The sequence below is a fragment of the Diplotaxodon limnothrissa genome, linkage group LG16 (genome assembly GCF_057381915.1).
Source record: "Diplotaxodon limnothrissa isolate DT_005_m linkage group LG16, D_limnothrissa_male_GT1.1, whole genome shotgun sequence".
Classification (NCBI taxonomy): domain Eukaryota; kingdom Metazoa; phylum Chordata; class Actinopteri; order Cichliformes; family Cichlidae; genus Diplotaxodon; species Diplotaxodon limnothrissa.
The window spans coordinates 29,676,549-29,702,010 of record NC_140611.1 but is presented as its reverse complement, the minus strand read 5'-3'; the positions used below and the strand labels follow the sequence as shown (position 1 = coordinate 29,702,010).

Genomic DNA, 25,462 nt, shown 5'->3' with positions numbered 1-25,462 from the left:
CTATAAAATTATTTTTAACTGTTAAGAATGCATGCAATGTGCTTAAAATGCACTTCATTTCAAGACAAGTGTTGCCACCTTATAGATCGAGTGGATAAGTGCTGAAATGTGTTTCAGTAGGTTGTAGTCTTGTTCTCATTTTATTCCAACTCTATTTTAGAAAACTTGCAACTTTAACGATAATCGTAATAGCTGATGTCAAAAATGTTCTTTTAATCAATTTTCCTAAAAATGACGTTTTGACGTCCTTTTTTTTAATTACGCAATGCTTTCTTGCAGGTGTGTAACATGGTAGATTCATGTCTTAAGCATCTCAAATTGAGGTATTTGCACAGATGATCTTTAATATATTTACTAATGGTCACTGTTTTCTTTTATGACTGTTGTCATATCTCTAGAGGAGCGTCTATGAGAGACCACGTTATACTGTAGCCTTAACAAGGTTAGGAAAGCAAAACAGTGGTTGTGAATGTTTTTGTGTGCTTATATCTGATTCTCGCACATAATGTTAGAAAGTCAAGTGCCAAACCTTGAGCTGCTGCTCTGTTATAGAGCAATACATAAACAATTAAAATAATAATAATATTTTTATTGAAATTGTCATTTCATTTGTGTTAATTTATTTTTTTGTCTGTTGGGTTTCAAGATAAGTGTTCTAAGAGAACTGAGATCTGGTTACTGTAAAGTGAGCTCCCTGTCGTGTTCAAGAAACCAGTTTGAAATGATTTGATTTGTAACATGCAGCCAGAAGATGGTCACAAAGGACTGGACATGCTCAGCAACAACACTCAGGTAGGCTGTGGTGTTTGAACGATGCTGAAGTACTCCACCACCCTCAGACTAAGCAGGTGATAGAAGCCAGGATCTGTGTTTTCATCTTGTTTTTGACAAATTTTGACCATCTGAATGTTGAAAATCAAGACTTGTCATAACAGGCAACTTTTTTTTCTAGTCTTGTCCAGTTTTAATGAGCCTGTGTGAACTGGCTGACAGGAGAGGTGTGGCCTTCTGCTGCTGTAGCCCTTCTGCTTTAAAGTTGGACATGTTCTACATTCATACCTTTGTTGTAGTGAGTAGTTATTTGACTTACTGTTGTCTTCCTATCAGCTCGAAGCAGTCAAAGCATTATATTATAGCTCAGGGAACAACCACTCATTTTTCAGACCATTCTGTGAACTCTGGAGATGGTTGTTTCGGTAAATCTCAGCAGATCAGTATATTCTGAAATCCTTAGACCAGCCCATCCGGAACCAACAACTGTGCTATGCTCAAAATCACTTAAAACCCTTTCGTCCCCCTTCTGATGCCGAGTCTGAACTTCAGCAGGTCGTCTTGATCATTTCAACATGGCTAAATGCATTAAGCAGGTGCCATTTGAATGGCTGATTTCTTATTAATGTTAATGACCAATTAAACAGACGTACCTGATGAAGTGGCCAGTGAGTGTAGTTTTTCTCTGTTAAGTCTAAGTAAAGGAGGACACTGGAGCCATTGTGGAGAGGTAATTGCTCACCAGCTTAAATCAGGTACCACAGTTGAACTGGATCTTATCCATGTGCTTCAATGAGAACACATTTTAATATGAAAAGAAATAAGGGAATATGAAAGGAAGAACAAAGACAAAGATGTCAGCACGTCTTGGCAGGTGCTTACTATATTGTGTGATTAGGGCTGGGTGACAGGGCTGTATTTTGTCACTAATCCACAGTATGAATAGCCAGCATTAGCCCAGATAACCAGACAGGCCAACATGTCTGTAACCTGATCACAGCAACAAAGAAAAGGAGTTCTTATTCGGGGCCAGTATACACTAGAGAAATGAGAAAGTACAGACTAAAGCTGGCTAAAACAAGCTGTGATAACCATTTTTGGGAAGCTGGCATAAATGCAACAGAAGGCAGCTTGTAGATGAATTTGATTCATTTTATCAATGCAACAAGGACTCTGGTGCATGTGTTTATTAAGCTTGTCCTGACAAAGACCCCACAGTTAAAACTAATGCTGAAGCTATGACTGTAAAATACTTAACAGCTATGAGCACACTTACACTGAAATTAATCTGAAAAATTAAAAATAAGAAAATAATATTCCAGATATGACTGAGACAGAAGGTTTAGATTCCCACAGAAGTGCGGAGTAGCTGCAGGTATGGGTATGCACCAGCAGAGGGCTAAAGAGGCTTAAAGTTAATCGAGCATGCACACTTGCTGAGGAAATGAAAAAAACCAGTGACATGACACTGCAAAGCGGGAATCTGTACGTGAATAAAATGCTTCATGTAGTATTTTGAATGCAAGGCCAAGAAAATGGTAGAATTTTAGATAAAAGGTGTAGAAAAGCTAGATATGGGACAAAATTGTAAAGTCGACTAAGATGTACTGAGAGTATAGGGCTGATATGTAATAATGTAGGCAGTTAGTAATAGTAGTCATGTTAAAAAAAAAACCAACTAGTTTAAAAACAGTGACTTTCTTTTATTTTGATGTTACATTATGATATCATTTTTTTAAAACTGAAGATTCAGGTTTTCTTCCCGAAACAGAAAATTTAAGGGGGTAAAACCTAAATTTGATTGGCCAAGAAATCTCTGCACTAGTCTGCTGCGCTGTATGGAGTAAACATATATTTGCAAATGGTAGCAAAAAATCAATAAAAACAGACATTATATGCCTTTATCTGCTCTTACCTGTAACCAAACTTGCAGCAGCGGCGGGAGTGCGCTGCAGTACGTCTGTGCATGTTTTTGTGTATTTTTGTGCATCTCTGTGAAAATGAATGAGGGGCTGGACCGGATGTAGGACAGGCCACCTTCAGATGGGTTTGGAGGAAATGTGGGGCTTTAACCGACAAACAATAGAGCTCCTGCAAATCCTATTGCCTCAAGTCATTTTTATTGCGTCTCTGGAAACCGACGGAGTAGGGCAACGTTTGTTGACAGGCTCATTTTACGCCCCCAGAAGGCCAGAAAGCGGCGAAAAAGTGTAACTAAACCCACCGAGTCCCCAGCGAATAATCTTCAGGTAAGGCTGACACTGGCTGCTAACGAGAACTGGCTAACTAGCCTAAGATAATAACGGGTACCTATTAACAAAGGATGGGGGAAAAGTTGGCAGGGATTAGCAGCTAAAGAGTCAATCTAATAGACGCCATCCTGTCGCCAGAAAACATTTTTTAGCCTCGCTGTGTGGATGTTGCTTATATAGCATGCTAGCTTGTACCGTTAGCACCTGTCTTTCCTGTGCCGCTCGGCTCATTTAGTCGAACCAGTGTTCACACATTTACTATCTCTATTGGCAGTAGCTAAGACAGTTGGGGTGGCTTTTTCTTTAATGTCGTCTTCTTCTGAGGGAATTGTGTGTGTGTGTGTGTGTGTGTGTGTGTGTGTGCGCGTGCAACTTTGACTTCACAGAGCAGCTAGCTTAACGGCCGCAGCCGAGCCATGTGTGACAAAAGATAAGCCGTGTCAGTGGTAGGATTGAAGGGACCTGCTGGCTAGTTGGTCTCTGAGAATCTATCAGCCCAGGCATGCCGCATTTGGTGCATACAGACATCTTAAGCATTTGCATTCAGATACAGTAGGTTGGGCTGCAACACTTTGACACTAAGGTATGATATGCTAGAGTTCATGGTAAACTATGACTGGGTTCATTTTTCGTAGTTAAATGTTGCTATATTGCACCCCCGCTCTGTCACGCTTTACGTCGTATGCGCCAGCTGGCTCAGAGTTGACCTGCGTACAGATCTCGTACGACTCTTGAGGTTACTAAAGTTCATTGAAGTCTGCGGCTGTTTTAACCCGTGCTAACTTTATTCTTGAGCCTCACTTTTAACCAGCTGGACGAGCAGTGCGTGACAGGCAAGTAACTCTCAGCATTTTTATACCAGAACGGGGATTTTTTTTTCCTTTTTTTAAATAAACCAGTGTTGATAATGTGACTGCTTGGTGCAAGAGACAGCTTGGTCTCATACTACTAAGAGTAAAACCAGAAGGGCAAAAGGGAAGTCCGTTAATAAAACTTCACTTTTTTATATTAAATATTGAATGGTAAAGTGTGCACCCACTGCTTCACACTGCCATATAGGGCCACTTGTTGGTGTTTATGCATGCCTTTAATTGACCTTGAGAGGAGGATATGTGGACTGGATCACTGCTGCTATTCATTATTTAGTAATTTTACAAGATCAATGAATCCTGTATAAGTCTTGAGCTGCCATTTATGTTTTTAAAGAGCAATAGTGCTCCAGGTCTTTAAGTTTTTCTTTGGACATTGACTGCTCCCCCCCCTCATTCTCAGTCCAGTCCTTGTACCTGATGATTTTCAGAGAAATGATATTTTTTGTTTTTGCTTTATAAGTCTCTTAACACTGACACAAATCATTTAGGAATGGGGGGGAAAAGAGGAACCTAAGGCTGGAGAAGAACCAGTGTTGTTTATTCTACTAAGTTGTTTTGTATAACAATTTTAAATAGTATCTTTAGGCACTTTGTTACTAGAACAAGTTACACTTGTTTAGTTGATTCTACAAAAAATTTGTCAGCATGACCAATGATCCCAAACACGCTGACAATGCAGTAAAAGTGTATCTTCTACAAGCACTAGTGTCATGTTATAGAAATTTTAAAAGAATCACTAGTTCTGCACTAAAATGTAATGGATTTTCTTCCTTTTTAATGGTGCTTTTTCCCATACGGAAAAGAAATAGTAAAAACTTGTATGTGATTACTCATGAAAGTGGCCACTTTCATGAGTAAATCATATAAGGCTTACATGATTTACTCATGAAAGTGGCCACTTTCGCATTACTTTCATACATTGTTTTAGTAAGTATCCAAAACATACAAGTTTCATTATATAATTTTTCAAGGGATCTTATATCTGTTTTCACACTTATATGCTTTTCATACAAGTTTCACACAAGACAGATACAAACTTTATAAGATTTATATATATCTTTTCCATATGGGTTGTTTAGATGGTGCAGGAGGTGAATGCCAGACTCGATTTGATTTCAGTGTGGGAAAAGGTGGATTTTAAAAAAGGGTAAAAACACTAGTTCCTAGGATTTAAGACAATGGTACAAAGAAAGAAAAGGGAGAAATTCATAAATCCTACCAAAGATAACGACAGTAAGTCAATAAAAGAAGGCTGGGGTAGCTAGGTAAAATATAGCTCTGCCCACTGCTACAGTCAATGCTCAAAAAAACGATATCTCCACATCAGAGTCGTTGGACATCAGATCGGACTTTGTGCTAGGGAGCTGGCAGGTTAATATCCAAAATGGCTGCATCCGGCACATTTACCTGTTAGGTGTATTCTCACTAAAGTTAAAAATAAAATCAGCCTTTTCATAGTTTAAACAGAGTGGGATGCTCAATAAAATAGTGCTACGCTTTTCCCTGCAGCACGCTGTGCAATAAATACTCAAAAAGACAACGGCGGCCGTTACAACTTATGTCTAAAAATATATATAGTTTCATGCATCGGTTAAAACACTCGATTCCAGGTACACGACGCCCAGCTGGAAACACTTCACGCAAGTCGAGCTGCCCGAGATTCACAGAATTTACAGAAAATGTTAAATTTTTGTGATTTATATCGTTATCGGACGATAGATGTCTTATATCGGGATATGAGATTTTGGTCATATCGCACAGCCCTATACCTAAAGGCATCGTTGACGTATATATGCTATTAATAATTGAACCAGCTGTTGATCCAAAGTGCAGTGACTTGCTCATTTACAAGTTGTAACCTATTGATCTCCTTTATCTAGTAATCAAGCATAGTATTGTCCTATTGGACTTTGAGACATGTGTTAAGACTTTATCTAAGCAGTGTCATCGGGGTGAACAATGTCAAACTTTTGTAGCATTCATTACCTGCATTCAGATTCAGCCTGGTGCATTCATACTCAAACTGTCTAAGAATTTCACATAACTCTCCCTGCTCTTACTAGTTGACCCTCTTTTTGTTAACCTTTGTAGTCTTATACAGAACAGTGAGGGGAGTAGCAGTATAATATTCCCACCTTTAAATGGTCTTGTGTTGAAGGACCTAATGTTTAAATGATCCAAGGCTCTTTACATCAGCCAGCTTTTCACCTAACCTCAGTGATAAACCCATATGTAGAAGCTTTGCATAAAATGTTTGACTAGATTTCCATAATGCTTGCTGTGATTATTGTAATACTGACACCATGCAAAGGTGAGATTGCTTTATTTTCATAGTTTTAAATGGTCCCAGATGGCTACACAGCCAATACACGTTAGTAGGATCATAGTTTTTTTGTTTTTTTGTTTTTTTTTTTTTTCCCCCCCACACATAAACAAACCAGTATAAATATGCTAATATGATCATGAGCTCAACCGGCAGGTTCACATTTGGAGCCACATTTTTGGCAAATACAGCAGGTTGAGTTCACCTTTTAATCTTCCTTGCTGTATTATTATTATTATCATTATTCCAGCATATGCTCTTTCCTGTGCGTGCATGATCATAATTAAAGAAACTAAATGCACTTTAAGTGTTCTTTTACCTGCCAAGAATTACATTTGTCTCTTGTGTAGTAAGTGTTGTGGCTTTAAAACACACTCAGTAGTGCTGTGCAGGGATTTAGAGCTCTTCATGCTTTGAAATATGAATGACCTTCATTGTCCAGCTATCACCATGTATTTTTATCTCCGTTGGTATTTGGCTTTAACACCCGGTGGTAAGACCCTAGAACTGTACTGTAACGTCAACCTACTCGCTTCAGCTATCACTTGACAGTTTATTTATGCCTCTGTCTGCTAGTTTGTCCGGACCACATTAACTGTGTGCAAGTATCCGAAGCCTTTGGTAACTTGCCCGCTAGCCCTGTGTGCTATCTTTGTGTGGGTGAGTAATGGAGATCTGTAGTAAATCCTTTCCTTACCCAAGGTACTGTCAAGGAAAGAGGATGCTGGCATGGCATATAATATCTCTATATTCAGGTTAGAGTTGCATATGAAATTAATGGGCAACCAGCTTTGACAGGTGGACAGACTTGCCATTGTGTAGACAGAATTGACTAAATGTTTTATTTTATATGAATGCAGTTTACAGAGGTGTTTCATGCTAAGTCTCAGAAAGAAGGATTGTCCATGATATCATTATTTTCACATGACTTGTGATCAACAGGTTTTTAGCTACTAAGCATGTCGCGATGTTAACTGCATCCATCTTTGAAAACTGTCTGTTGTCACTACCAACTTGTTACTGTTAACCGATTCAATAGCTTGAGATTGGTTGTTACAGCAATAAGTTATTGCTGATGTTTCACTGTTTGAAACAACATAAGCAATAGGTGATTATGTGCATTTGTTTGGGGGGGGGGGGGACCTGTATCCCCAAGGCATGGCAATAATCTGAACTCTGATTCAGGCTTTGTGGTCATTTGTTACAGATCCCATCAAAGAATTTTGTGCTTCCATCAAAGAATACCCACTAGGGCTGTAATAAATATACTTAACTAGTTGACTGGTTTTATTAAGTGGAATTTCAGTTAATCAAGATTAAATATATATTGATTTGTTTTAACAAAATTACCAAAAAAATACCAGAAAATTCATAGACGTCTGTTAAGTAAGGTAAATCAGACTCGTTGACAAATTGTGGTAACGCAAATAGCCATCCTCTGAAGGGTCCATCTTCAGCCAGTAAAAAACCAATAAGAAAACACGACTAGATATCACATGAAGAGATTTTTCAAGGATATTGCTGATCATTTCTTTGAACCCATCACTTTCATGATGCAAGATGTTAGTAACAAGCAGCTTATGGCAAGGTCAATCACAATACAGTAAATTATGATTGGTTACTTTAGCGTAACAATGCTATTCTCTTTACTTCACTATGGTTGGGCAGAGACTAGGCCTTCTCTTTGTTAATGTTAATTGAATGTGACATATCCAGGGTACCCATAGCCTGCTAATCAGCACTAATCTGATACACTGGATTAGAGGATGGGAATGCTTGTAAGACACTGCAAACAGTATGTGTGACTCCTTCCTTTCTGAAGTGAGCTGTCGGTCTTTCTAGACTTCCTTCTGATATTATTTAGCCAAATCTGATAACAATTCATTGAGGTGTTTACTTTATGCTGATTTAAATGAAGATTTATGCTTTTTAATAACTCTCGAGTTCATGGGCGAGTTCATTGGTCCCTGGTAAACTCGTGTGCTGATTAGGTAGTTCCTCCTACAGGTTCTTGGGATCTGACTGTGTTCTCGCTGTCATCATCATAATCTCCCTCTTCCCTTCTGTGGGATTATTATGGCGACAAAGCAGGGCAGCTTGTGACTATCCTCTGCTATCTGCAGGCCTTTTCTTTGTTTTGTTTTTAGTATATATTTTTTCTGGCTGTGAACTGGTGGAATACCAGAAGCCAAAATGCTGAACCAGAGTGCTGTCATGATCTTCACTGGGATCTGTGGGGCGATGGTGTTCATGGCAATGGCCTACTATGTCTACTGGTAAGTTGAATGTGAGACAAGCGTTGTGTCCTGTTTCCCCAGCATATTAAGACGTTAATATGCTGCAATGGTACAACTTAATATGCATCCTACCATTTTTAGGTATATTTTCATGACCGCCAAAAAGGTTTTGGCCTTCCACCAAATATTGAATATTGTTAGCAAATGTGGGGCTTTTTTTCCTTAAGCTTAAAATGTTTATCAGATAGCCAAAAAATAACAGGCAGTGCACAGACTTCTGTCAGGTCAGATTACTTGTGGTTACTTCACCCACCATAGGCAAATTTAGTGCCAGGAAAAACCCAGGTGTTTGCTAGAGACTAGTAGCTGTTGAAGTCCAGCCTAGGCATCATTCGGCTGTTCCCTGCTGTAAGTGGAGCGCAGACGTTTGAAAGCCAAAGTAAGTTTTTATAATTAAAATGCTTTGATAGAGGAGCAGTTCCTGCCAAGATGTGGTTGAACTTTTCCATAATTTAACTAGTGTCTCTAAATGTACATTTCTCATTTTAAAAACTTATAGCAAGCAGCTGGTATAGAAGTTATATTCAGGTAATGTAGAGCAGCAGCAGCTGTCCAGCCTTAAGCAGCTTTAACACAGTCAGCAGTACTAATCTTTCCTTCAGGTTGTGTGGGCTTACAGGTGGGCCCATTACCTTCAGGGAGCTGGACATCCACCAGCTGTTTTTCCTCTATTTTTCTGGATGTCTTGTATGACAGACCAACTTCAATTTCCAGAGTATTTCTATGTTAGTATGTTTGGTTTTTGCACAACAACGTTTTGTTTGACTTAAATCTATGTTGGTGTTTTAAGCTCAGTATTGTTGAGATTCTCATCCTATTGAGGGAAAGGGTGAATGTGAGCATTAACCCTTTAAGACCTACCATAGAACCAAGGCTGCCAGAGCTTGCTTTATATTTTTACATGCTGTAGTGCCATTTTTGGGAGCATTTCAAGTTGCTATACATCAATACAACTGTTATAGCCCAAATTTTAATATGTATGCATTAAGTCCATAGTAACTACATAAATTGCAAAAAAAAGTGCAATAAACTACAAAAAAATTGAAAATCGTTTTAGTTTTTTTTTAGTTTTTTTTTTTTTACATATATTTCTACTTGGAGAAATTTAAGAGGTTTATCCCTCAAAACTTTAATACAAAAAAGTTGCAAGAAATAGTTTACAACAACAAGAAATTTATTTTGAGTGTCTTCATAGTTTTATTTTTGAGATACACCAATTTTTATATACTACAGAAAAAACGAAAAACAATCCTATGATGCAAATTTGCAAAGAAAACAGCATGTGCATCAAAATAAACTATTTTAAGCAGTGCAGTTCGAGTTGTAAGCATCCCAGCAACTATTCAGAAAAGCATAAAGTCAAACATGACTTATAAAAACACCAGTATAGGCTTTTAAGGCCTACAAGTAAAAAACTACATTTTCCACGAAAATGACATCACTTCCGGTTTCGGGCAGGTAATGGCGGACATGCGATCATTCGCACTGACGTCTATTTCAATGTGGGAAGTGTTACGAACAGCTGATTGGATAAGCAAAGCGTGTTTCTGGAACATTATGTTTTTGTTCCTGCAAGCTCTTTTTATGCAATTTTTGCAAAGCTATATGTGGAAGGAAACCGTGACCTAGGACAAGCTGATGGCATAAGATGCAAGTACAACTCCTCCGGTTTCATATGCAAAAAAAAAATAAATTATTGCGCTAGCTCAGCGGTCCCCAACCTTTTTTGCGCCACGGACCGGTTTATGCCCGACAATATTTTCACAGACCGGCCTTTAAGGTATCGTGGATAAATACAACAAAATAAAACTAGTACCGGTAACCGAAAAAAGAAGACCCAGGAAAACAGAGTTAACCATAAAAACGATAACAAAATAAAAGGGTTTAAAGGGTTAAAGCAGTAGTCTTAACACTGAACTACTTACCTAAATAGCTGACATCGAACACTGATCCAATCAGGCACTTGGCCGGCTCACCTGACAGAATGAGTTGCCTTGCCATGGTTTTATTGCAGTACCAATACATTACAGTAGCCAACAGAAAAAAAGTCCAAATAGAGTGAACATATATGTTGTAGAGGACTCGAAGTCATCCTGTCTGTAATGCCTGATTTAGACTTCAGGCCTTTTATAGAACCTACGATGTAACCTATGTGGCTGATGTTAATTACCTTGTGGCGGTGTCTCGGCGTTTAACATCCAGTGCTAGCTGTGATAGATAAATAAATAAATGTGACTTTCTCTTTCAAATGTATTTGTCTCAAATGTTTCCACTTCTTTATACATTGTTTCACATCCGTTCCACTACTTTTAGCAATCTCCCTCCAAGAATCATGCTGACCTTTGTGGTCTTATATTGATGCCATGATTATTATACTGTATATAGACATTTTCACCAATTAATGTAAATCTGCAGTGCAAAAATAGCTAGAAATGTACAGAATGAATTGTGGTTCCGCTCACAAAAGTGAGCTGTGTTGATCTAACTTGTAGTTACATTTCCAGTGAGGTGCACGTCATCTGTAGATTTCTCACTGAATACAGCCTTAGAAGACCAGGTTTCTTACCACAGAACACCGTATGATCATTGTGTTGTTTGAAAAATAAAGTTCACTGCACAAAGATGTTTGAAAAAAATGTAGAAACCATTTACTGTGTCAAGAGTACATGTCTTGTTTACTGGCATGTTTCAAGTCATCTCCTTAACATATTTGTAGAAGGTAAGTTAGATTTTTAGTGATGATCAAGGCTATACAAGTTTATAACATTTAATGAAGTTTAAAAAAGTCTCCCTTAAACCATCTTTGAACATTTAACTGGAACAAAATTAAAATAACACAATAGAAAAACACTTAGTGGCTACCAATGTTAAACCAATTAATTGGCTCCATAAAAATGTTAAATAAAAACTGCATGGAAGTGAATGTGTAAATTATACAGTTTCACATGTTTAGCTTTAAAAAGATCTGCTTATGAGAAAAAGTTAGGGAGTAATAATAATGGATTGCATTTATATAGCGCTTTTCGGGACCCCTCAAAGCGCTTTACAATTCCACTATTCATTCACTCTCACATTCATACACTGGTGGAGGCGAGCTACAGTTGTAGCCACAGCTGCCCTGGGGCAGACTGACAGAAGCGAGGCTGCCATGTCGCGCCATCGGCCCCTCTGGCCAACACCAGTAGGCGGTAGGTGAAGTGTCTTGCCCAAGGACACAACGACCGAGACTGTCCGAGCCGGGGCTCAAACCGGCAACCTTCCGATTACAAGACGAACACCCAACTCTTGAGCCACGATTGCCCCATGAGTTTCCTTTTCTTTTTTTTTTCTTTTTTTTTTTTTTTGGCCAGTTAATTCTTAAATGTGCTGTGTGTCTTTTGATTGCTGGTGTGTAAAATTGAGTTTGTCCTGTGAATCATGGCCGCGAGTTGGAGTTGAGTGAAAGTTTGAGGTGACTCAGTTTGATTCCAGCGCTGCACGGGGAACATATGCTGTGAGTAAAACTGGGACAAAGTTCATGATGTGTGTAGAAGTAACTCGCCTGAGCTAACATGCACACACACTCATAGTCGCTGCGGGTTGCCAACGCAAATTAAGGTTGGGGAACTTCTCCCATCGGCAGCTTGTGGCCAAACATTACACTCAGCTGCTATCAGTGTGCAGAGTTAAATCTTCCAAGAAAAGGTTAAGGCGTTTAGCTGTAAAAACATTAACAAAAGTCTCACTGATTTGGCTTGTAAACCTAGGTTTTTTGTTTTGTTTTGTTTTTTAACATTGACTCACTATTTTACATAAAAAAACACTGTGCTTTCATTTGTTCAATTATAAAATTAGCAGTTAGAAGTTAAAACAGAGAAATAAAAATAATCGTATAAAAATCCTCTTTCGTGCTTCTAATTTGACTGACAGTCACAGGTAAGGTATAAACTTCAAGCTTGAATTGCAGTTTATCAGTAAGCCTATTATAGACTACTTGTGTAGTTGCTATTAATGCTTCGTGGCGACTTATTCTGGACTTCCTCATTAACCACAGTGTTTCTTAACCCATCTCAGCCATAAGACAAATATGCAGTATTTAACTTCACCCTCCCTATCATGCTGTATGCATGACCAAAGGTCACATCTGTAACATAATGCAGAGTTAGTGCATGCTTGGAAAAGTTTAGGGTGATTTCATGTCCAGAGATTTGTAAACACGTTTATGTTGATGGTCTGACGGGACTGAACCAAACTTCTGCAGGTGTGCATTTAAGATTTAATTTTCTTTACACCCAGACTGCTAAATTGATATATATGGTTGCAGTGTGTGAGATAGTGAGTACACCAGATAAGACTTGTTGCCTACAACTGTAATCTAGGTTTGTGTCCGCAATATGGTTGTATGAAAAACTGGTTGGATTGCTCTTCACTGTGATGGTCGTTGAAGAAGTCTGTTGCAGTCTTGGAAAAGGGCTAATGCAGTAGATTGGGTTACTTCATAATTTTGCCTCTTTTAGTACAGTTGTATAATTTGTTGTAATTGATAAAGTACTCAATTTAGAATATAGTTTGTTAGCCCTCTTAACTGATTCACACATTGTCTTCAGTCTACGTTATTTGTGAAGGATGGGTACTGGTTACTAGAGATGGACCGATCCGATATTGCATATCGGTATCGGTCCTATACTGACGTAAATGACTGGATCGGATATCGGAGAGAAATTTAAAAAATGTAATCCGATCCATTAAATATCAAAAAAGCACCTCACAAAACTTGCGACATGGCGTAACTCAGCTCATAACCGTAGCACGTAGGAGCAGTGTGCTCACGTGATAGAGCGGCTGTGTGTATTTGGAGGCTCTCTACCAAACCAGCATATCATCTCCGAGGAAGTTATCCCAGAGAGAAGTAAAGCAAGTGTGTAAGTTCATCTCTGAATGTTTGTAAAGCATTCCCGCGTTAAGCTTAACAACCGATATATGGAGCGACTGCCTCTCTCTCCCTCCCTCTCCCGCTGCTACTTCAATCACGAAACTGATTAATGATCAGCTGATCGGCTTTTCTGTCGCGAGTCCGTCTGTCTTTGTTTTTGGCCCACTTTGCACCAGAAAGAGGAAACCAGCGGCTGAATAACAGCAGCACGTTTAAGCTTGATAATCTGTTGTTAGAATTTATTTAATATAACTTTCTACACCAGGATCTTTTTCTATGTAGCTGACGGCTGGTAACTGTGCAGGGGCGGATCTAGCAAAGTTTGTGTCTAGCTTTTAATAAATAATTATCTGAATCTTAAACCAAAGTTTTAATCTGATGTAAAATATATAGAAGTCCATTACTGTATATAGTAACTGTTAAGTCTAATATACCCTAGTAAGCTATAGTACTTTTTCCTTTGGGAAGACACCACCTGTGCAGTCTGCAAAGATGTTGAATCTATTTAATTATTCTCGAAAAATAATTTTTTTTCTGTGCATTTTTTTTTCACGCTGCATCAAATTAAAGTTGATTAAGTCGATTAAGCATCATGAGGTGGGGGGTGGTTCCCTATTTTATTTTATTTTATTTTTTTGCTGGGAAGTTGCAACCCTATTAGTTAGGTTGCTTAATATTTCTGCTAAGTACTCTTTAAAATACCAGAATAGGAAGGATGGAGTAGGTTTAAGTTTATTAGATTGATCAGTATTGCTGAACTATGAAATATTTTGGGTGCAGTGTATTTTTTTACATACAGGTATAACAGAATAGCTTTAGTGTTGTTTATTTAAACTTGAGTATGAACTTATACAAAATGCAGCAAGATATAAAAAAAAAAAAACAGTTTTATTGATTAAAAAAACACTATCAGATTCATATCGGTATCGGCCGATATCCAAATTTATGATATCGGTATAGGGCATAAAGTGTTATCGTGCCATCTCTACTGGTTACACATGCTTTGTATATTTAATGGGAACAAGAAACAAGTCGTTTCGGATAACATGTTGAAGACTGTGGTTGAAGACTGTTGTCATTTGGACGCTCACCAAGCACACAGTGTTTTCTTGTCCCTTGTTCAGCATGCAGGCAGACAGTACACGGCTTCCCTTTTTGCTTGTTTTCTGACACAGTTATGTTAGTTTATGCAGTTGAAAACTCATGTGGATGTTGCTGGCACAAATAGTTATGTTTGTGAAAAACAACTTTAGTTTTGATAATGAGAAGAGTTTTACTTTTACTGCTGAATTAATTCTTTCAAGTTCACTACTTGATTCCTGATTAACTTCAGTTATACACTGAAATTATTTATTCAATTATTTTCCATTGTATCTTTAGAAAGTTTTTTTAGTTTTATTTGGTTCTATATGTTTACATTTAATTTAACTTGGCTTATATGAGGTAGCACTGGAGGTAGAGGATTGCAAGGTTGGTGGTTTGATCTCTGCTCCAGTCTGCATGCCAAATATCCTTGTGCAAGATACTAACCCTAAGTTGCTCTCAGAGTGTGACTGTGTGAATGTTAGAAAGCACAAAAGTGCTTGTGTGACTAGGTGAATGAGGCAAGTTGTGTAAAGCGCTTTAAGTGCTCAGAGTAGAAAAGCACTATGTAAGAGAACAACATCTGGTAGCACACAGATTAATGTATTTACATCTTCTGTGAATAATACTGAGTTCAATTCATTTTAATCAACTGGTTATGTGTATTCATAAAGACTTGCATACAGCAGCTCAGAGCTAACTATCGTGCCCTAACCTCAGGGCAATCAGATGTTCCCACTTCATCTACTGGAGGAAAATGGAGAAGCTACAAGAAAATTACAAGCCCAGACAGGACTCAGTAACCCGGGTCTCTGTGTGGGCTTCTGGCTCGTAAACTTAAATTATGTTCAAGGTTGATGATGTCTTCAAAATGCTGACTACTTTATCATTTTTATTTGATTCACCATAGAAGAAGAGATTTGAAACTGTCAGTTCAGTTTTATTTGTTTAAAACATTTTTTAAGATGTTCTCTGTTGAAATATTTGTTTTGCATTTAAGGTTCCTGTCTAAAACTTTGAAATTTGAGGGCTATGCAGCTTTGTACTCCTGTGACTATTGCTGAAAATTCATCCATGATGATGATGATGATGATGATATCAGCTCATCTTTGACATCAATTATGTATGAATAGTGACACGTTACTTTGCAAGACTTGTCCTAAAGTGGTTCACATGCATATTGGCTAGGGCTGCCACGATTAGTCGACTAGTCACGATTATGTCGACTATTAAAATCGTCGACGACTAATTTAATAGTCGACGCATCGTTTGAAGCTTTGTAAGATCACAAAGGACGCAGGAATGAGTAGTAGGATTTAAGAGTGTAATAACGGACTGAAACAGAAGATGGCAGCACTGCATGTACAAGGATGCCAGCTGCCGTTAAACCCCGAAGAAGAAGCTGTGTCCCAGAATTCATAGCGCAGCTGTCAACAATGGCGGCAGCTAGTTAGTTTTAACTTTACTCTTATTATTCTTTCTGGGTCACAAAATAAACGTTTAACATATTTTCAGGCGAGAATGTAGCTGTGTAAACCTCAAATATCTGCTCAGTTTATCAAGACACCACATATTTTCAAAAGCGCTCCGACGTTTTCGGAGACGTCTGTTACCCACTAGCTCGTTAGCTAGGCGGGGGCAAGGCTAACTAGAGCCGTGAGAACACCGGACTCCCGGCAAATCGTTTTCAAACCCACCGCCGTCTTTCACTAGTCAGGTTAAACATATATATAAGTCACTTAGATAACTTAAAAATGTTATTGTTTGGCTTTCTTTAGTATTTTATTTGTTCCTGAGTAAATCGGTTTGGCTGAGATTAAAGTTATAGTTTTTTGCACAGCTAAAACTGTCAAGCAGACAGCTGATTATCAGAAGTGTGAGACGCTGGAGAATATACTCTGGTGTCCTGTTATATTTTAGAAAGCAAGGAGTTTATTAAACTTCACCGAAACAATCTGCAAATTTCATTAAAAATTAACTACCATCTTGTCTTTATTTTTAGTTAGCACAAACACTTCAAGCTGTAAGCTAATGATAGTTATATAAGACCAGATGCTGCTGGTGCAATAAGCTGTACGCTGTACGTCCAATGGATGATGATCTGATTAGTCGACTAATCGCAAAAATAATCGGTGACTAGTCGACTATCAAAATAATCGTTTGTGGCAGCCCTAATATTGGCATACTGTGCAAGCTCTGAGATACATACATCCACGTAGATGCAATTTTTGAAGCTACATTCAGTGTCGAAACTTGTCTGTAAATACCCGGGTTGGTCAGCCAGGTTTCATAGCCTTCCCCTTTTGATTCGCCTTTCACCCACACTGAAGAACAATATCGGTCTCTGGCCTCCTTATGTTATTAGCTAAAAGAATTCATCCTGTTTGAAACGGGCATTATACATTTATTAAATTCTGCTGTAATGGCTCTGCAGTCTAGTCCGACTCCCATCACTGTTGCCTGAGCCTATCCTCTGCTGTTGTTCACAGGTCTGTGGTGCTGGCAGAAGGGCCGTGTAAACGGGGCTTGTAAAAGGACTCCACCGTGGTAAGAGTCACTGTTGCCCTTTTGAACATCTTAAAGCATGTTTGCCTGAGGATCACCTGACACAAACACCTGATAACCTTGTGTTTACACTGATCTGTTCCTTATTTAGTACCCTGCATGTCTTTTTTCCTTTTGCACTCACTGTGCTCACCTTCTTTTTCTGCTCCCTCCTCAGGTTGGTCGTAGTGTATAGAGAGGAGCCCACTCAGCCCTCCAGGCTCCTCAGCCATGGCTCTGCTGGCCTACCTGAAGAGCCTGTTCATCTTGCAGTTGCTGATGGGCTTTGTGTTTGTGGTGAGCGGCCTCATTATAAACTTCATTCAGCTGTGCACCTGCATCCTCTGGCCGATCAACAGGCAGCTCTATCGCAGAATCAACTGCCGGCTCTCCTACTCCCTCTGGAGCCGTGAGTATAGATGATTCTCATGTGTTGCTGCAGGTTTATGTAGAAATGCTAATTGTCTTTTAAATATGTAAACAAGAAAAGGTGTCAAGTGTCGATTCTGAAATTCACAGATTGCAAATAATTACAAATCTGGCAATGGTGTCACATACAATGAGCTGTGTTTGGGCCATCTGTTGGATATTATGCTGTCTACATAGAAAGGGTTTCAGCTGCATTTTCCACTTGAATGTTTGAAACACTTTCTGTGTAGAAGGGCTTTATATTCAGTCTCCTTTTAGCTAAATTAAATGAGTCCTAAGCAGCTACAGCCTCCACAATTTTCACCAGTTACTCATTAAAATTGTCTGTCAGCTGCTTTCTAGAGTCAGCTTTTTGCTGTTAATGACTTCAGCTGCTTTTATTAACCCTATGACAGACATTAAATGTGCTCCAGAGTAATTATCTAAAATTACACGAATCCTAAACGCACAAAGATTTGCTGATAATTCTCTGCAGTGTTGGTAGACTGTTTTGAGGGATTAATATAAATATAATGTAACACAAATATACTTCCATTTAGTACATTGTGTATGGTTTACACTGAAAATGCTCCAAGTGATGAATTTTCTCCTCTAACTTTCTAATGTTCCTGCTGCGTCATCGTCACTGTGCAGAGCTGGTGATGCTGCTGGAGTGGTGGTCGGGCACAGAATGCACCCTATACACCGATCAGGCTACGGTGGACAAGTTTGGCAAGGAGCATGTCATCATCATCCTCAACCACAACTTTGAGATTGACTTTCTGTGTGGATGGACCATGTGTGAAAGATATGGCGTTTTAGGGGTCAGTTGAGCACCACACTTTAAATGATTAACATTTATCAACAGTATTTGCTTTTTTCTTAAGAGTGAAGTCAGAGTTGTATAAAAATGTCTTTCCTCTTTCTTTAGAGTTCAAAAGTGCTAGCCAAACATGAGCTCCTGAAGGTCCCTCTAATTGGCTGGACGTGGTACTTTCTAGAAATTGTTTTCTGCAAAAGAAAGTGGGAAGAGGACCGAAACACTGTCTTCAAAGGCCTAGACAGGCTCAAAGACTATCCTGAATATATGTGGGTAGGTACAGTCACAGTTTGTCTGTCGCCTGGACTGTGGTTTAGGTGTAAAAGTTCATCTTACAGACAACTACTTGTGTCTCAATTGCAACCCAGTTGCTCAATCAAGATTGTGAAATATCCTCTTCAAGATACATAAGTGTTGTGATTCTAACAGTTCAGACAAGGTTGTAAATTCTTTTAAGTTAAACCAGTCGTTGCATCAACTGTCACCTGCAAATTGAGTAATCACTGCACAGCCAAACTAAGATAAGATGGAACATACATAACAAAACATTTCTAGACTTTTAAAGGGAATGATCTATAATCTATCTGATGCTGTAGTTTCTGCCCTTTGCCCCAGTTTCTCTTTCTACTGAATTTATCTAGGCAGTGATACACGAATAGTTCTGAGTACAGCAGCGTTATTTGAAGGGCCTCAACATGAGTTTGTATGTTTGTTTTTTTCTGTCAGACATCATGAACACAAGTATCCACTGTGCGTAAACAGACTGAATAGACATTCATTATGCTTCAGACCACAAATGCCTCTTTTGTCTTTAAAATAAATAAATAAAACGTACATTTTCTCTACATCCATCACGTTTTACCTGGTGACAGCTTAGGCCTAGAGTAAAAAGCAGGATTTGGGTTTAGCAAGGAATTCCACGTTGGTTTTTTTTTTTTTGTTGGTTTTTTTTCGTATTTCCATGGTTTGGGTGGTTTTGGTAAATGCAGAAGGTCCTGCTTGTGCAGAGCCACTCTGTGGCTTCCCTAACGACCACAAATTAGCGATACAGTTGAGGAAACAAATGCCTTCCTTGTTTCATCTTCAAATTACTTTTGTTGTTCGATATGGCTTTGTATAGCTACATAATACTTGGTGATGTGAAATAAGATTTGCAAATCAGCCAATAAGTATTAATTATCTTTGTTTTTTTACCTGGCTCTTCACACCGTTTAACACTGTCAGGGTTGTAGCTGAAAGAAAATTGTCTTACACAATATAGTAATTCCAGTCAGATCTGCGCCTGCCTTCATTAAGGAGGAATGCTAATGACAAGTCTATAAACTTGTAAAGATCTAATGTTTTCAACTGCATCTACTGTAATACTGGCTGCAGTAACATAGCTGCACCTTGCTGTTAGCTATGATGATTATCTTGTGCCAAAAACTGCACGTTTTTAATGGACAGATTCAGAAAACCCAGACTGACACAACAAGTTGATGGCACAAACGGGTATCCTGAGTTGACTGTATTTTAGCGTACTGTTAAATTGAGTTGACCTTGATTTGTACTCCAGCTAACAGAAGTAGGGTAGTGGATGGGTCAGGATAAGAGGTCACCTTAAGCTGGAGATTTTTTTTTTTTTTTAATTTTGGTGTGTGTGTGTGTGTGTGTGTGTGTGTGTGTTAACACAACTCTTCCTCCTTTCTCTCTGCAGTTTCTGCTGTACTGCGAGGGCACCCGCTTTACAGAGAAAAAGCACCAAATCAGTATGCAGGTTGCAGAGAGTAAAGGCCTGCCCATACTCAAATATCACCTATTACCCCGAACCAAAGGATTCACCACCACACTGCAGTGTCTTAAGGGCACAGGTGGCATTCACGCGCAAGTCACACAAAAACTATGTTCAGAGCATTTCTTTTATTTTGTATTTTGCTTACAGCCTGCTCTTCTTTCTCTCAACAGTAACTGCTGTGTATGATGTGACTCTGAATTTCAAAGACAACCAGACTCCCACCCTCCTGGGCATTGTCAATGGCAAGAAGTACAAAGCTGATATGTCTGTAAGGTAAGCACCGCTGATGCCCGCTCTCTACTTTTGAACAATCACTTTTTGTAATATGGCACTGCACGCTCAGCTGTTTCTTCAAGTAAACTAGAATAAATGAGTTTTAAGCATTTTGGCCTCCTCCCAACTGCATTTTGTCCTGTAATAATCAAAGAGGCACTGAGACTGGCTAGACTCCAGGACATTAGCTTTAATGGCCAGGGTGCTCCCCTGAGCTCGGAGCTTGTTATAGACAGACAGATTGGAGCACTAGTGTGATTTTACTTAAATAAAGCTGAAAGCAGGAGGGTGGTGGACACTTTGTTTTTAGTTTCAAGGTCAGGTTGACTGAAGACGGGTAAAAATACTGTTTTAGTGACCTGAAATCACTTAGTATGATAATGTTCATGTATCAGAGGGAATTGTGTTTGGGAAGAGGGAGGCACCTGGTGGCAAGAAGCTGCTACTACAGACCAAATGTCTTTGAGTTTTTTTCTCTCTTTCGCGTGCGTGCGTGCGTGCGTGCGTGCGTGCGTGCGTGCGTGCGTGCGTGCGTGCGCGCAAACTGCTCAGCAGATATGTTTACATTTTTGAATTAACCTGATGGGGTTGTTTAAAAAGTGCCTGAGTGCTGTTTATGTGAATTTATCTCGACAGTGATTATTTTGGTGTGGCTGGCTATGATTGTGGTTTGCTTTTTGTTGTGCTGAATGTGTAGTGGCCTTCAGACACACATTAGCTGCCTGTCATTCCATCAACCAGAATCACGAGCAAAATAATTAACAGGTGGAAAAGGAACAAAACTGGAAAACAAACACATTTTTTGTGCCATTAATAATCTAATGCATCTTTCCAATGAAACCTGATGGACTATAAAGGTCACAGCAATCTACATATTTTTATCTCCTGCTTCTCTATTTCAGTTCAATTTAATACTTTTTGCTTTGTCCATTCCTCTGCAAAATGCTGCGTAAATTAGCAAGGTCTTTTTGAAGTGGTCGACTCTAGCTGCAGGATATCGTCTCATTCATAACTTTATTCATTATTTGCCTGTTTCCAAATATTGAGACACTGAAGGTAAACTGTATCTGCTTCCAATGGTTATTTGCTGTTTTACATCCAGGCGGTTTTCTGTGGAGGATATACCAGACGATGAGCAGGAGTGTGCCAACTGGCTACACAAGCTGTACCAGGAGAAGGTAATCTCACATTAAAGACTCCTAAAATGCCAGATCACTGTTAATTTGGGTTAACAGCTTTGTTGTTTGGGGGATATGGGGGAAGGGGGGGGGTTAGTACCCAGTGTCATGGAAATTTTCCTTCCACTTCCCATTGTTGCTGAAAGAATTCACTGACAAGTTTTTTGTTTTTGTTTTTTGTTTTTTTTCTCTAATTTGATATCAAGCCCAATCTATTTTCCCTCCCAAACATTACCAACTCTTGAACTTGTTAACGTCATTAAGCTACAGGAGGTACACTCAGACACCATAACCTGTGGATACTGAGCAGGTGACAAATTAAAGGATAAACTAAAGTATCTTAATTAGGTGTTGGGTCATGAGAACTCATCTCAGACTAAAGTGTGGTAAATTCATTCCTTCCAAGAGACGTTACCTCAGTAGGTGTTTTGAAGATCGTGGTGGAAAACTGCTCTATTACTTTGTATGTCAAAAACACAGTTTGTGACTCTGAAGGCCACATAACTGAAGCCATGTTTACACTCAAAACCATTCATTATCCCATAATTTTGCCTGTTGATAGTATTGCTATCCTGAAAAAGACGTTTCTTATGCAGGATGTGAAAATAAAGGTGGTGACGACCCTTAGAACTATGTACCATATCAACACACTGCCCCCCACAGCATGACTAGGGTCAATTTGTTTTTTTTATTTTCTCCTAGAATTCATATCCTGATCTTTATTTTATTTTTAATCAGATGTCAAATTTATCAGCAAATCCTGTCGTTTCAAATCAAATTAAGCACAAAGGTAACCACTATCTTTCCCAACTCCCAGGATGCTTTACAGGAAATGTACAATAAGGAAGGCAAGTTCCCGGGACCCACAATTATCCCACCGCGCAGGCTGTGGACGCTGCTCAACTTCCTGTTTTGGGCAACACTGCTGCTTTCACCACTCATCAATTTTGCCTGCGGAGTGGTCGTCAGTGGCTCCCCTCTCCTCATTATTGGCTTTATACTCTTCCTCATCGTAGGTAGGTCAAACCTTACCTTTTAGACAGTTTGGTGCTCATGTCCTGTTAGTGTTTTGCACTTTTCAAGGTTCTTTTTTGGCACTAATTGTACTTGCAAAAAGAGTAAAGTCTGAGTTCTTTAGCTCCTGTGGTTTTGGGTATTTGACTGTTTTGAAGTTGGTCAGTCATGGATGTATAATTCAACCAGTCACCTGCCCAGAATGAAAACTGATGTAGCTTGTTTCATTTAAAGCTCGTGAGGTTTTTTCCTGACCTGTTGTGTCCCCCCCCCCCTTCTCCTTTGTTCTCTCTGCAGCCTCTATAGCGATCCGCCGCCTCATAGGGGTCACTGAGGTGAAGAAAACAGGTTCCAGTTACGGCAACCAAGAGGCCAAGAAACAAAACTAAAGTGTCACTCCCTCCTGTGAATGGCCGTTTCTGTTGGCCACCCTGCGGTGTCTCACCCCATCCCAACTCCATTCTCCTCCTACTGTCGAGTCAGTTGGTAGGCTGGGGAGGAGTCCCAGCTGTGAAAACATTATAGAAGCCAGACCTAACATTTCTAGTGGCACTAGAGTGAGGGAGTATAGAGGGTCTGGGGTCCAAGTTCTCTGGTGTATCACAGATTATAACGAGGGGGAGATGCAGCACTGTATTCTCCTGCATCTTTCTAAATCCAGTTAGCCACCACCTCCCCCTCAATCCAGATCCCATTAAATCTCAGTAACACCCAACATTAAGCTTCTAACATGTCTGAGCTCACATGAACTACCACTTCCTACCTCGTTTCCCTGTCACAGTCATCAGCCAATGGGTAGTGGGTGACACACTGTTTCTTTTTTGTCCACAGAACACGAGTCGATACATATTTCTAATCTCTAACCTCCATCCCAGCGGAGGCGCATTTCCACAACAGCAGTGTGTAACATACAGGACGTCTCCCTCCCTTTTCTCACTGAGTGGGACTTGTAATGGGAATCGGTGCCTTGAGGCCCAGCCTGGTTTTCCTTAACAGGGTCAACTTCACCCAAAATCATGCAGAATTGACCAGTTTTAGCTGTATATAGCCAGCCACATACTTAAGGTTCTTATATGCCTTTGAGCACAACTATACCAGTACAGTGAAGGTGAAAAAGTTGTTTTTTTTCCCCCCTCTTGTAATTTGTAATTATTTTGACACAAACAATGCGATACAGTTCACCTTGATTGTACTGGGATAGCAACAGACGTGCGTGGGCGGAGAATCAAAATTCCACATCATTTTTAGTGGTGTACATGTGGTAAAATCACTGTTCCATCTTACTGCTGTGATTATGATGGTCTGACCCCTTTTACATCCTGGTTTGGAAAGGCTGGTGTCAAACTTACATCAAGGGCTCTGAATGTGAAAACCGTCCTTATCAAGGATACCTACCATCTGTTACAGGTCTCATTTGTACCCCTCAGAACCCAAACCCACAGACACTTTTCAGTTTTTGTTTTCTGTCTTTTTACATTTACTAGCTTGCATACATGTTCTCATTCATTTTCAATTGACCTCCTAAATGTGATGTTAATTGAACCAAACACTGGCAAGGTTCAACATGCCACCCACGCCGATTACCAGTCATGACTCACCTGTCAGTGGAGCCAGAATCCAGGAAAAGGTCACCAACATGTAGCCACACATCTGAAAGCATATTGATTTGCTCTCCTGATATTTAGACTGCAGTATTGATATTTTAACCTTTGCCTTAAGTCAGGCTTGCTCAGGCAAGGGATTGCTTATCCGCCACCCCTTTAAAACAAGCACCAACATCTCACTTGCGTCTCCACCCTCTCTCCCTCCCTCCATTACAGTGATGCATGGTGGAGCAGCATGCATTTGTTTGGTTTGATCCCCCAAACTGAGTAAACAACTTACAGTCCAGTTTTCGTTTTTTTTGTTTGTTTGGTTTTTTTTAAAGGCATCCTGTGTACATCAGTTAAAGACAGCTGCTTAAGCACATACAGTTCTGGATTTTAGCATCCCAAACATGACTGCTTGTAGTTATATCTCAGATTATCTTTTGGCTGCTACAGTACAATACAGTTTTTGAGCCATGTTTCGAGGTCCAACATAAAAGCTAATGGTAGAAAAAGATGGGGAGGGGGTATTTTTATGTTGTGTGCTCTCCTTACCTTCCCGTGCCACATGTAGTGTTTATCCTACTTTTTTTTTTTTTTTTTTTTTTTTTTTTATAATCATAATGTCTCAGCAGCTAAATGTCCTATACCTCCCTTTTTCTTTAGTTAACTACAGATTTCATGCAAGCCTTAATTAGTGCTGCTTATGTTTTTGTGTGAAAACATAGACGCTAACCGCTGTGGTAGTGAAGGACTGAAAGTTTTTGTTTAAGTACATAAACATATGTACTAGTAGAGCTGGGAGGTTGGCATGGATGTAATCAGCTCTTGTGAGGAAACCTGTTTTTAATTAATCCACATTTGTACACAGAGATACTTTGAGATTACTTTAAATATTTGTAAAAGCTTTAGGATCCTCACTTGTCTCTTCTATTTTCCATCAAATCAAAACCAACAACCGGATAGAAATTCAGCCCATCAAATCCTCTTATTTAGTATGAATCAGTTTCTTAAGCAGAAGACGCTGCTGAGAAGTGCAAACCAGTATTTGCAAAAACGTTTAACACTGGATGCTTTTTTTTTATTTTTATTATTCAGTAAAGAAATATTACAAATGTCTTTTCTTCCCTCCCCATTTTCTTAATTCCTAAATGCGATCAAATGTGACGTTAAAATTTACAACACTAGATTAGCTGCACGATTTTCTGAAATCTCAAAGATAATCCAGTTAGTGGAACCTCTCGCCTCAGCTTTTGTTTTGTTTTCTACAGCTGTTTTTATGTTTTCTTCAATTTTAAACACTTGAGAATATTAAAGAATTTGATCACAAAGCAACTCCTACTCCTTTGACTTAT

The 25,462-nt window shown here is 39.2% G+C and overlaps 1 protein-coding gene across 1 annotated transcript; it reads left to right on the top strand.

Moving 5' to 3' along the window:
• The first annotated feature begins 2,771 nt into the window (after nucleotides 1-2,771).
• On the top strand, nucleotides 2,772-24,702 carry agpat3 (1-acylglycerol-3-phosphate O-acyltransferase 3). Its single transcript, XM_085373832.1, has 10 exons — nucleotides 2,772-3,020; nucleotides 17,000-17,057; nucleotides 17,233-17,463; nucleotides 18,117-18,286; nucleotides 18,394-18,555; nucleotides 19,979-20,132; nucleotides 20,227-20,329; nucleotides 21,432-21,507; nucleotides 22,325-22,523; nucleotides 22,819-24,702. The coding sequence occupies exons 3-10, from the start codon at nucleotides 17,286-17,288 to the stop codon at nucleotides 22,908-22,910; spliced, it is 1,134 nt and encodes a 377-aa protein (XP_085229958.1). The 5' UTR covers nucleotides 2,772-3,020; nucleotides 17,000-17,057; nucleotides 17,233-17,285; the 3' UTR covers nucleotides 22,911-24,702.
• Nucleotides 24,703-25,462: the final 760 nt, after the last annotated feature.

Bases quoted from the DNA above. Each gene is read 5' to 3' on its own strand.
- agpat3 (XM_085373832.1), top strand. From the start codon at position 17,286: ATGGCTCTGCTGGCCTACCTGAAGAGCCTGTTCATCTTGCAGTTGCTG. The intron at 18,556-19,978 runs GTAGGTACAGTC...TTCTCTCTGCAG, and splicing joins ACTATCCTGAATATATGTGG to TTTCTGCTGTACTGCGAGGG. The intron at 21,508-22,324 runs GTAATCTCACAT...CCCAACTCCCAG, and splicing joins ACAAGCTGTACCAGGAGAAG to GATGCTTTACAGGAAATGTA.